General features: G+C 55.1%; 2 protein-coding genes across 3 annotated transcripts in view; both read right to left on the bottom strand.

The window, feature by feature from the left end:
• Nucleotides 1-599: 599 nt before the first annotated feature.
• On the bottom strand, nt 600-9635 carry ANKRD2 (ankyrin repeat domain 2). 2 transcript variants are annotated; one of them, XM_068961644.1, is made up of 9 exons: nt 9408-9635; nt 5747-5848; nt 4310-4468; nt 4093-4200; nt 3530-3628; nt 3060-3158; nt 2149-2247; nt 1816-1914; nt 600-749 (listed from the first exon to the last, which is right to left on the bottom strand). In XM_068961644.1, exons 1-9 carry the CDS (start codon nt 9564-9566, stop codon nt 600-602), a joined length of 1074 nt encoding a protein of 357 aa, XP_068817745.1. In that variant the 5' UTR covers nt 9567-9635. The 2 variants fall into 2 exon arrangements, with proteins under 2 accessions (XP_068817745.1, XP_068817744.1); XM_068961643.1 differs by lacking the exon at nt 2149-2247 and having other exon boundaries at nt 9408-9566.
• A 1740-nt stretch (nt 9636-11375) lies between these two features.
• Nucleotides 11376-12476, bottom strand: part of UBTD1 (ubiquitin domain containing 1) — a 50889-nt gene continuing 49788 nt past the window's right edge. The window contains exon 3 of the mRNA XM_068961591.1: nt 11376-12350. Coding sequence (XP_068817692.1) covers nt 11965-12350 — 386 coding nt within the window. The 3' untranslated portion in view covers nt 11376-11964. The remainder of the gene's footprint in view (nt 12351-12476) is intronic.

Raw genomic sequence — 12476 nt, 5'->3', positions numbered from 1 at the left:
CCCAAAGCCAGGAGCCAGGCTGGCTTCCTGTCTTCTGCTTGGCAGTTTCGAGGTTGGCTGAGCTGACTGGCTGAGCCCGGCCCGGCCCTGTGGGAGGTGCTGCCAGCGGGATGAGAAGCTGCCTGGGATCTGCCGCCCCTTGCCTGCCCCACACCCCTGCCAAGCTCCTCCTGCCGAGCCTGCCACATGACAGGCCTGCGCTGGGCCAACACAGCCCCACTGGAAAGCTGTCACCATGAGGGGGACCCAGAAAGAGTGCATTGCACAGCTGATCCACGCTGGGTCTTAGGAAGTGGGGTGAGAGGGAAGAGGCAAGGAGAGGCCTCGGGTAGGAGGGTGGAAAGGCTGCAAGTTCCCCTCTCGCCTGCGCCCATCCTTGCTCCCAGTCTTCCTTCATTTCTAAATATTTCAGGCACAAATAGAACAAATATCACACATAGCAAAAATGACTTTTTTTTTTTTTTTTAATTTCAGTAGCTTGTGGGTGCTCCTGGGGTGTATGCAGAGGAATGGTGTCCTCAGCTCTGACGGCCATTTTTATGACCCTCAGGCTGTATGCAGGGGAACAGGCCAGGTGCCTGGTAGGCTGGGACAGGCGTTTACTCAGCTGCCACAGGCTGGGGGGTCTCCCGCCCACTCTCAGTGGACCCCTCCAGTCCATTCTGCTCTGACCCCGGCTCAGGGTTCTCCAGAGCGTGCCGGGTGTCGGCTTGCCACAGCTGCACCAGGTCCGTGGGGGTCTTTCCTGCCTGGGGGAACCAAGAGGAGATCTGGTCATTGTTGAGAAGTCTGTCCCAGAAAGGTGCTTCATCTATACCTGTGGCCTCCAGCTGGGAGCAACTGGCAATGTCTGGAGGCATCTTTAGTTATGACAACTTGGGGGTCGGGGGTACTTCTGGCATCTTGAGTAGAGGCCAGGGATGCTGCTCAAACATCCTATAATGCACAGGACTCCCTCCACAATGGAAAATTTCCATTTCAAAATGTGAGTAATGCCCAGGTTAAGTCCTCATTTACACCTTCCCCTCATCTTCCTGATTTTCCCACCATCCCCTCAACCTTCCTCTTTTCTTTCATAGAGCTAGCTTCTTTTTTTTTTTTTTAATGAAGTATAGTTGATGTAAAATATTACATAAGTTACAGGTGTACAATATTGTGATTCACAATTTTAAAGGTTATACCCCACTTATAGTTATTATAAAATAGTGGTTATATTCCCTTGTTGCAAATATATCCTTGTAGCTTATTTTATACATAATAGTTGGTACCTCTTAATCTCCTACCCCTATGTTGCACTGTGCCCCCTCCTGCCAGCCTTTCTTGAGTCATGATGCCCCCTTACTCAATTCTCCTCCCTTTTGTGATTGCTCTAGGTCCCAGAGAAGAGCTTGGACGAGGGGACATAGGATCCTAAAGAAACTAGGGGACCACAGGAGCCAATACAGGGTGCTAGGAATGATTGTACCAAGTGCTTAGGTTCCTTTCAGCTCTGTTTCTCCACAACTCTGGCCTCCCTGAGCCTGGACTTTAGGACGCCCTGTGTTCTATTCGGGGGGGCGGGGGGCTTTGGGAAGTCCTCTTACCCTCCTGGCTGTTTTCTGCACTTAGATTTTCTGGATGTAGAAAAGCATAGAGAGTTGGGAAGCTGAGGGGGGCCCCAATCCCCAGGGGCCCGGAGAAGCCCTCCACTGTGACAGTGTCTCGAGAGCAGGCCGGCCAAGTCTTGCTCAGTTCTGTCCTTCCTCCGAGTGCCTGGGACAGGGTTTGGGAAACCAGTGCACCCTGTTTACTGAATCAGGGAAGGAGGGAACTTACCAGGTTCTTGCTCATCATGTCAGCCCCATGCAGGAGCAGCAGTTTGATGATTTTGTAGCGATTGAGCCTCACAGCGTCATGCAGGGCACTGTCCCCTTCCTAGAACCAATGTGACACTCAGCATGGTCCACGGGAGCACGCAGGAGCCCTCGGGGCACAGGGAGCACTGGGGGCACAGGGAGCGCTCAGGGGCACAGGGAACGCTGGGGGCACAGGGAGTCCTCTGGAGCATGCGGGAGCCCGCAGGGCACAGGGAGCGCTCGGGGGGCACAGGGAGCGCTCGGGGGGCACAGGGAACCCCTGCAGGGCTGGGGAGGGAACCCAGACACTCACTCTGTCTTTGGCGTTGATGTCCAGGCCCAGGGATAGAAAATGTTCCACAATCTCCACCTGCCCCGTCCGGACTGCCACATGCAGGGGGGTGCTCAGCAGCTGGGTGGGAGGAAGCAGACATGCTGGCTGAAGGGACCTGGGCTCTGGTGTGCCTCTGAGGGTGGAGGGGCTGTCAACTCCAGCCTTCTCCCAAGAAGGGGGAGGGAGCTCTGTAATTTCCCATCATCCTATCTGATGGTCTAACTCTAAGGCATTACCTGCCACCTCTTCTGGGATGCCTTCTATGATTCCCCTCTCACTCAGATGTGAGCAACTGCTCCCTCCTCTGCCCTTTTAAACAATTATAATAGATGCCATTTATCAAGAGATGACTACGTGACATACACAGCAAAAGCTTACAAAACATCAGTCTTGTGTTAAATAAATAACTATGTGACATACATTTCCCCATCCAATACATATAAGAACTCTGCAAAGATGTTTCATAGATGAGCAACACAGGCTCAGAGGCCATCACTTGTTCAAGGTTATATACAAAGGATTGAGTGAATTCAAAACGGTGGATGGATAAGAAAGTGAACAGATGAATGAATCCGTGGCTGGCTGGCTGGCTGGCTGGCTGGCTGGCTGGACAAACAGAAGGATAATGAATGACTGCAGGGGTGAACAAATCCTGCATCTTTTGCATGGTCCTAAAGTCACCAAGATAGTGGATTTCCTCTGCTCTTCCTGCTCCCATTCCCAGATGGTGGTCTCCAAGGATTTGCTGCCGATGGCAAGACCTATCCCCAGGCTCTGAGGCACCCCAGAAACCAAACTAGCTCACTAGCCACCTGCTTTCTGCTTTTCTGCCCTCTGCTTCCCTCCCCTCCACTCTGCCACCCCGACATCTGTGAGCATTATTGCCTCACCTTATCCCGCACATTGCTGTCTGCTCCTCGGCTCTGCAGGAGTCTCACCACCTCCAAGTGGCCCCCACGACAGGCCCAGTGCATGGCTGTGCAGTCCAGCTAGGAAGGAAGGATGGAGCCTCATTGCAGAGCTTCAAGGAAGAGCGTGCCCTCGGGGAAAGGACCCCAGCCAAGAGGGCAGGGAGATATCCAGGGGAGAGGTCCGGGGAAGGACAGTGACACTCCAGTGGCTGGGCAGTGGGTGGAGAAGAGCCGGAGAGCCCTCGGCGGGTCCATTAGTCCAGGCCAGATTTACAGACAAGGCTTGCGGAGGAGGTGGTGCTCACACAAGTTCACACAACACACTGGCGGTGGGGCCTGGCCCCGAGGCAGTTTGTTTATGTCCCAGGTGGGAGGGCTGCAGGGACAGGGAGTCTATTGGTGCTGGACCTACCTCCTGCCCCTCACACAACACCTGCCCTCTTGCTCACCCGGTCCTGGAAATCCACAGTGGCCCCACTCTCCAGAAGCTTCTCAAGGATCTCCATGTGGCCCTCCAGGGAAGCTCGGTGCAGGGCAGTACGGCGAAACTGTCCCCAGAGAAACAGTCAGGGCCCCAGCCTGTCCTCATCATCCACCCAGGCTGAGACCAGGGCTTATCCCAGCCTGATTCTGTCCACATTCTGCCAGCTCCTTCATGCTCTGTGGGACCAGCCTTGGAGGCCTCCTATGCACTGGGGACCTTCTCACTGCCCCCCAAGCACACAAGCTGAACCAGGGCATGGTGCAGGTGGGATTCCAGCCCATTTCTCCTGGTCTTCAACTCTGTATTTGATTCCCTCCTCTTTTCCCCCTAAATATCCAGGTATGTATTACTCTGGAGGTGGTTCAAGCTGGAAAGCGTCTCCTTAGAGACTTGTGTGGGGAAGGGAAGAGGGCATCCCAAATCTTCTGAGGGGGCCCCTCTCAAAGGACACCGATGCCTGTTCTCAATTCACAAGGCGCAGCTCTAAGAGCAGGCTGGTACAGGTGCAGGGCCCGGAAAGAACATCACCTGATCGCAGGTGTCAGGGGAACCTCCATCCGCCAGGAACTTCTCGATGACCTTCATCTTCCCCTCCACCGCAGCTTTCAGGAATGTCTCCTCGTCCACAGGGCCCGTCTGGAGGGCGTGAATGCAGTCATGGGGGGGCCGCCCCGAGGTGATCCGCACCATCCTCCCCTTCACCGGCTCCCCTTTTCCACACAAGTGTCCTCCCTGGAACACTTACAATCTCCTCCGGCTCTGGAGGTGGCTCCTGGGAGGCGGCCAGGGCTTCCCGTTTCTTCTGCTTGCGTATTTTGCGCAGCTGGATGAGGTTCTGGATGCCGCCCACGTCGATGATCTCCCTCCGCAGGTCTAGAGATGTCTTCCGCACGCGCTCTTGGCCCTGCGTGGGGATAGCCCATCAACTCCACACTGGGGCACGGAGTGTGGGGCTTGGGGACCTCTGAGCTGAACCGGAGGTGGAGGACAGGGAGCTCCTCTCAAGGAAGAAAGAATCCAGATCTAACTCTGCCGCCCAGGACTAGGTGAAGCCAATGAAACTGACACAGATGCCTCAGATCGAGGGACCAGGCAGGCCTGAGGGGGCTGGCTGGGAGTTGCCCAGTTTCAAGGCTTCACATAGGTTGGGGGGTTGATGAGGAAATCTCAAGGGCAGTTCTTAGCCCAGGCCTCCAGAACCGGCTCCTGAATCTCATCTTTCCGTGCAATTCTCCGCCTCTCTCCCTCCCTCCACCCCTCTCTCTAGTCATAAAAATAATACAGAAACACGAAAGCCCTTCTCTCCCAGAGGTAACTTCTATCACAGCTCAGCTGATGCCCTTTCCGACAGGATCACCCTCCACGTTGTGGTCTGGAAACTGCTTTTCTGTGAGCAGCATAGAGATCTCTCCTATCAGCACACACAGCCTCCCCGCATCCTATTACCACACGCCCTGTTGTATGGCAGCCTCATCACTGCCGCTTCCAAAGTGATCCCCTGGGATCCTGGACACCTGCAGATTCTGACTCAGCAGGTGTGCAGAGGAAGACTTTACCACCACCACCCCTGCCCTTTTTCACTTCTAAGTTCTTTGGCTGGTGGAATAATTAAATTGATGTGAGACTGATTAATAGGAGAAACAAATTTAATTTCATGTGTATGGTAGTCCATAAAAATATGAGACTTCAAGAAGTGACTGAAGCAGGCAGCTTTTATACCTTTTAGGCGAGGAAACAATACATTCGTGAAGCACTGAAAAGACAAAGGCGTTTGGATTTGGAGGAGCTAATTAGTGAAGAAACAAGTTTTGTTTATACAGCCTTCTCAGCCCTGAATTCCTGATATTTGGTGATAAGGAAGCTCTCTACTTTCCTGATAGAGGAAGGGTAACTTCACATGGGAGATTTATCTCCTGCTTTCTGGGGAGCAAAGGAAGGTCAGTGTATTTCTTCTTGCCCTGGCTTTTTCTCAAAAGACTTTTTAAAATAATCAGAATACCAAAGTGATATATTTGGGGGTGGCATATTCCCCTTCCAAGTGTGGGGTGGGGCCAGGAGGCTGCATCGCTCACACCTCCCTGCGGTGCTGAGCTGCAGGTTCATGGACTTTATTAGGAGGAGCAAGACTGTAACTGCCTGGCCTCTCTGCTGAGGGAGGACACTGGCTTCTCCGAGCACTTACCTTAACCTTTTGTAAGGACGGACTCTCAGGCCTATGGTGCTTCTCATCCTCCAACACCAGCATCTCCATGGGCAACTTCTGATGGGTGGTTCCTCGGAGTTTCTGGGGAACCAGGGAGAGGACAGGTTCTGGGATCTGCCTGCTGTGCCTAGGGGACCTGACAGCCTCCCCCACAACTAATTCAAGGACACCCCCAGAAGTCTTCCTCCTGTGTGACCTCACAGCCCTTCACCTGCTCCACTCCTGTCTGGTCCAGGAGAGGCCCAGGTCAGAGCTGCGCTCCCCACCTCAGAGCTGGGCTCCCCAACTCAGCCTCAACCCCAACTCCAGTTCACACACCTGCCTATTGACCGCCCTGGGTCTCCAGCAAAATAGGATTAAGGGCTAGCAGAATGCGTTTTCATGAAATTAAATATATTCAATATTATTATAATATTTATTGGGGGGTTAGGTTTAGGGACATTTAAAATTCACTTTGATAAAATAACTGTGATAAATGATGAGTATTTTTTAATGGGCTTATTTGACAATGTAAAACTTTGGGAACTCTGTCAGCTACCCACTTCTTGCCCTCAGGTTTTACTGATCTGTGAAATCCTAGGGCACGGAAACTGTTGCTCTCAGGATATCTGAGGGGTAGGACCTGCAGCTCTCCAGCTCTCAGCTTGAAGTGAACTCTAAGCATTAACCTTGGGTGTGTGTTAGCTGCTCAGTCATATCTGACTCTTCGTGACCCTGTGGACTGTAGCCTGCCAGGCTCCTCTGTCCGTGGGATTCTCCAGGCAAGAATACTGATTCCCTTCTCCAGGGAATCTTCCTGACCCAGGGATCGAACCCGAGTCTCCTGCATAGCAGGTGGATTCTTTACCATCTGAGCCACCAGGGAAGCCCCCAAGTATTAACCTTCTCATTGTAATAATACAGGGTGGAAACTCTGTCAAGGTCTCCTCCCCATTTGTAGCTCTTACTTGCCTGGACTACTTCCTTATCACCTCCTCCTCTGTTCTAAAGGAAAACACTCTTTATGAAGCGCGGGCCCCCTATCTCTGAAGTCCCCACCTTGCCAGGATATTCACTCAGGCTGGAGGGTGCTGAGTCCAGGTGGCAGCTGGGGAGGAATGACTCCCTCTTCCAGAGTTCTCAGCTGCCTTTTGCACTCCAAGGGTTATACTCTTCAAGGGTTATTTGAGGGCTGATTTTCCAGGGCTTTTTTTCCAGATGTTCTGTAGTCCACTGGCGCCTCCCTTCCATATGAAGTATACATGGTTTGAGGTCGCCCCAGGACTGGCCTCGCTTGAAACACTGCATCTTTACCAGGGGACGAGGGATTGCCTAGAGCTTCAGCTACTACTGCATGTGGGATCTTGGCCAGCCCCTGAAGCATCTAGAGGATGGGTTGGTCTTCATCATCTTGGCAACCCTAGCACCTGTGACAGAGGCTAGCACATAGTAGGTGCTCAGCAAGTTTTTGGAGAGTAAATGAATGAATGAGTTCATGGATGATGGCAGGCAGGCTCATCAGCTCTGCACACTCCAAGTCTTCAGTGATGACCTAGCCCAGTAAAGTCCCCATCGAAGAGCCCCAGTCCTTGGGCTGGTGTCCGAGGTCCTCCTTCCCCACCCACCCCAAGAAAGGGGTGCAGGCTGGACATGAAGCTCTCCTCTAAGAATGCTGCTGGGCTGGGGCCTGGTGGGAACAACTGGGTCTCTACTGCTCACCCATGCCTTACTCAGACTGCAGAGCCCCTCGCTTCGGATTTGCCTCTCTGGACTGGCATGCAGCAGGTGCTCAAGAAATGTTTCCTGAATTGGATGCTCGTCGATGAAACACAACACTACAAAACTCCCGCCTTACTTCATAGGTGGTTGCATAGATGAAATGAGAGCATGCCCGCCCACTTGTAGCACAGTGGCTGGCACAGAGGAGGCACTGGTGGCAAGGCTGGCTCTGTGGGCACGCACAGTCCTGACAGCTTTGCCGCTATATTTATTGGATGAATGAATGGATGAGGACTGCTCCCTGTCCTCTTGCTGAAGATCTCTGTGTCCAGTGGCAGCATTCCAGAAATGGTCCAGCAGCATGACTCACCTGCCTGGCCCTGGTGCTCATGCCCTTGGGGGAGTGAGAAATGGCATTCCTGGAGATCCAGGGATGCCCCGACTGGGACTCAGTGGGTCAGTCCAAGCTCTTGTAAGACAAACCTGCCCTCCCTTCCCTAGGCCTTGTGTCTTCTTCCACCGGAGTCCTGACCCTCCCCTCTTCCTCACTCCCATTCACTTTTCCTTTTATGAATGAGGTCTATAGGAGATGCTGGAGACCCAGGTTCAATTCCTGGCTTGGGAAGATCCCCTGGAGGAGGAAATGGCAACCCACTCCAGTATTCCTGCCTGGGAAATTCCATGGACAGAGGAGCCTGGTGGGCAACAGTCCATGGGGTCTCAAAGAAACAGACATGACTGAGCGGCTGAGTGCACACACACACACACACACAACCTCTAAACGAATTTATCTCCTCCCTCCCATTCCTGGTAGGGCTAGTCTCTCCCCCTCCAAGTTTTTCTCAGGGCTGTCAGAGATGCCTTCCTAAAACAGGTCAGATGGCACCATTGTGCCTCACTCAACAACATGCAGTGGCTTCCCACTGCCATGGAGGATCTTTCATGTGGCCCTTGCCTGCTGGTTTGTGCCCTGCCTGCCTTCCCAGCCTCAGCCCCTATTGCCAGACTCCCTCCTGACGTCACATTTCCACACCTAGAAATTAGCACCTGCGGTTTCCTTAGCTTGGAATACCCTCCCCATCCTGATCACCACTCGCCATCCCTGAAGGCCTGACTCAGTGCCCTCCTGTCCGCAGAGAAGTCCTCAAGAGGGTCCGTGGTCAACGTGATCACCCACGTTCTGTGCTCCTTCATTCTGAGTCACACCTCTATTTCACCCTGTCTCCACTCTGCCAACAATTTCTGAGTTGACTGTGCGCCTGACAAATGTCAGCTAAAATGAACACAGGGTTGGTGAGGGAGAGGCAGGGGCTGACCTTACTGAGCCCCTCATTCCTCCCAGCATCAGCGCTTGGCAGAGAAACCCCAGGTCAAGTATTCGTTTCCATCAAATGAACAGTGGGACCAGCCCACACCTTCCTCCCTTCTTTATTCCACAGAAAATGCAACTGTCCAGAGCCTCTGTGCTCAGAGGCCTCCCCTGGTGTGGCTGATGGTCCTAGAAAACCCATGTTTCCTTTGCCAGCATCCCTTCCTCACTCTGCTCCCAGTCTTTATCCTTCTTCAGGGACCAAACACTGGAGTTTCTTTTGTCCCAGCCTCCCACCCAGCAGCTGGGGGATCTCGGGGCCCCGCACTCCCAGGCCACATCCTGGCTGTCCTGCTCTGTGTAGCTTAGCCCGTCTTCTCAAGGCCCAAGTGAGCAGACAGGGTCTCGGGGAACCCAGCTTGGCTCACCACTTGTCTCTCAAGATCTGGGGGCTAAAGCCTTCATTTCCCACTACCAACAACGCCCTCTCAGGAGCACCCTGGAATAGCACCAACTGGGCCCTTGGGGACACCTGTCTTCCTTCCTGCCAGGTATGGCAGCCGGGTCCTGCCTTCCCTTCACAGCAGAGCTGGGTGTCCCCAGAACCCCCTTGGCCCCCCACCTCAGCCCTACCTCATTCTCCTCCTCCTGTGCCAGCCGCTCCTCAATAAGCGCTGTGGCCCGCTGCACCTCCTCAGAGTCTGCCATGGTGCCGTTGCAACCCGCTCGGCAGGCCCCAGGGGCTTTATATACCAGGGCCACCACCCCCGCCCTGCTAGGCGCTTTTGTCATGAGCTCACTGGCCCAATTCTCCACCTGCCTCCCCCACCTGTCACCTTCACCCCAGGCAGCCCCAGGGTGCAGGGGGAAGGATGGGACAGTTGCAACCCCGAGCCCCTGGCCTATTAGAGTTGGAAGGCCCAGTGCCTTGACAGTGGGGATTGCAGGAAGGAGCCTGCCTGGCGCCTGTCCTGAGTGCTCAGGCCCAGCTGGGCCTCAGCCAGGGCAGCCAGGCTGCTCCAAGGACCCCTGGCTGCTCTTAGCTCTGATGGCAGTGCCACCTGCTGGATGCCTAGAAATCCTGCCCAGTGTGGGGACCCAAATGTGGAAACCCAAGATAGGCCTACATTCCCAGGCTGTCTGAGAACAGGCTCGCTGGCTCCGGGGAGGCGCAGACACGGTCTCCTCTGGGCTGCAGTGCTGGGTGGGGTGTGGGGAGAAGGGGAGTTGCCTCCCTCTGCCTGTAGCTCTCGCAGATCTTTGCGTCTCTGGCGTCCCAGAGCGCCCCCTAGTGAAGCATCGCTGCATTTGGCTGCAAGTCCATGCTATGCTTGTGTGCTCAGTTGCGTTCAACTCTTTCCGACCCCATGGACTGTAGCCCGCCAGGTTCCTTAGTCCAAGAAATCTTCGCAGCAAGAATACTGCAGAGGGTTGCCATATCCTTCTCCAAGGGATCTTCCTGACACAGGGATCGAACCCTCAACTTTCGTGTCTCCTGCATTGGTAGGCGGATTCTTCGCCACTGCGCCGCCTGGGAAACCCATGAGTCCCTGAGAAACCTCACCTGTCTGTCTGTCTCAGGGGACCTCTGCGGGACTTACAGAGTCTTGCTTCAGAAGAAGCCACCAAAAGGGCCAGAATGCAGGGCTAAGCCCTGCTGATCATACTTCCCTCCCTGGTTTCCCTGTCAGGCTGCCCTGTCTGGTGGTTATGCTCACTGAGAAAGAAAACTACTCCCAACTGGAGAAGGGCAGACCTGCTTCGCTGAGTTCCACACCTGGATCTGTGGGAGCAAGCCCTGGGTCACCACAACCCAGGTTTAACCTACCAGTGAACCAAAGACGCCACAGCCCTGTGCTTCCGTGATACTCACGTGGCTTGCCCTAAGCCAAACAACCTTATCTAAGACGCCCCTCTCTGCTTACCTGAACGCTCTCCCTTAAGGAAGCACAAGACCTGGCTTCTGCCCTCTGCTTCTCTTGGTGGCAAGCCAACACAGGCTCATCATTGGAATGTTGTCAGAGATTTCACTGTCATGTCACCGAGGGTACTCTCTCCAGGACACTGCACATCCCCCAGTCCCAAGGGCCTGGCTCACGGACTGGAGAGGGAAGCCAGCACCCTTGAGCTGCAGGAGCAGAGCAGCAGGTTAACTAATGCTGTCTGAGGTGCCACCTTGGCTTTCAAAGTGAGTTCACGTCCGTTATCCCATTGAATCCTGCCAGCAACGGAGGGAGAGGGCAGGGCAGGTGGCACCACCTCCACTTGGAAGATAATCAAAGCGGGCTCGGAGGTTACGTGGGTTTTCCTGAGGACCCACGAGAACGCAGGCCTGAACACCAGCAGTTCGCGGCTTGCTTCACCATACTCTCTGCGGTGCCCGGAGCTGCTGGGCAGGCTGCACACCCACCTGCTCCACCCCCCTGAACTGGCTCCAGGCTCCACAGAACTGCACTAGAACCTAGAGTCAACACCAGGCAAGCAAGAAGGAAGGAGCAAAAGGCTTTATTGATAAATATGCAGATATGTCTATACACAGGGACCTGCCGTGGGGCCATGACCAGGCTGCAGACCCCCCACCGCCAGGGTCACAGCCAGGAGATGGCCCTGTGCAGACCCCGGCCACCACTGCCCAGCCACTGCCTCCTCTCTGCCAATTGTGCCAGGGGCTGGGAGAGGCAGAGGCCAGCCTCAGGCTCCTGACCCCTGGGGCTCACGCATGGTCTCCTCCCCTCCAGGGCACTGGCCCTGTGCCCAGGGCAGAGTCAGGGGAGGGAGACAGCAGCTGCTTCAGACCCTGAGCAGAAAACCGGAGTGAGCACAGCCATCAGCACCAGAGGACAGATCTGGGCTCCAGGGGCCTCCGGGCTGGCCCTCGTTGGCTCGAACCTGCCTCAGGAGACAGAGACCGAGTGGAGGGCCCTGGTTGCTTTTTCTCTGACCAAGCTGGCAAGGCTGGTGTGTGGCAGCACACTGGTTCCTGGGTGCTGTGCACTGGTGGCCCGTGGTGTCCCCGGGAAGCAGGGTCCTCTCAGGGCTTGCCCAGCAGCCGTACACAAGAGGTGCCCCTGAAGAACAGGACAGCTCTCAAAGGCAGCGGCAGGGTGGGGGGGCCTAGTGCTCCAGGCGGGAGGCCTCTCGGCCCTGCAGAGAGCTCCCTGGCCTCTCTGCCCAGGGGTCCATGGGCTCCTCAGTCCTGGGGCGGCGGGGGCTGGTTGATGATGACCTGGATGACAAAATCTTTCTGGATCTTGGTTTCCTGGAGCCGCGTGCGGTCTGTGAGCAGCTTTCCGGAGAAGAACCATCGCTGCCAGGATGGCTCGATGCCCTCCTGGGTGTGCAGCTGCCTCTTGAGCTGCCCCACCGTGTCGGGCAGGCTGGCACTGAGCCTCACGTCCTTGCCCGTGGAGAGGCGCACCTTCAGCGGGAACTCTCGCCGCACGCTGGGGGTGGGCTCAGGGGGCTCCAGGCTCTCCTCTTCGGTGTGCTCCAGAAGCAGGTTCACAGGTGGCGACAGGCAGTAGATGGGGAGTTGATAGCGATTGCCCAGCTCATCGTAGCATTCACAGAGGGTGCCTGTGGGAAAGGCAGGGCGGTCAGAGTTGGCTTGGGGACCCAGATATGGATTAACTTGTGTCCCCCCATCATATTCATACACTGAAGCCCTAACCCTCAGCACCACTGTATTTGGAGGTAGGAGCC

Source organism: Capricornis sumatraensis, chromosome 23 (genome assembly GCF_032405125.1).
Source record: "Capricornis sumatraensis isolate serow.1 chromosome 23, serow.2, whole genome shotgun sequence".
NCBI classification, from domain to species: domain Eukaryota; kingdom Metazoa; phylum Chordata; class Mammalia; order Artiodactyla; family Bovidae; genus Capricornis; species Capricornis sumatraensis.
Note: the sequence above shows the minus strand (reverse complement) of the source record. Positions and strands in the feature narration are given on the sequence as shown.

Coding starts and splice junctions, on each gene's coding strand:
- ANKRD2 (XM_068961644.1), bottom strand. CDS start 9,566: ATGACAAAAGCGCCTAGCAGGGCGGGGGTGGTGGCCCTGGTATATAAA. Junction 4,201..4,309: donor CTCCAGAGCCGGAGGAGATT/GTAAGTGTTCCA, acceptor CACGCCCTCCAG/ACGGGCCCTGTGGACGAGGA. Junction 3,629..4,092: donor CCCCTGACACCTGCGATCAG/GTGATGTTCTTT, acceptor CTCTGGGGACAG/TTTCGCCGTACTGCCCTGCA.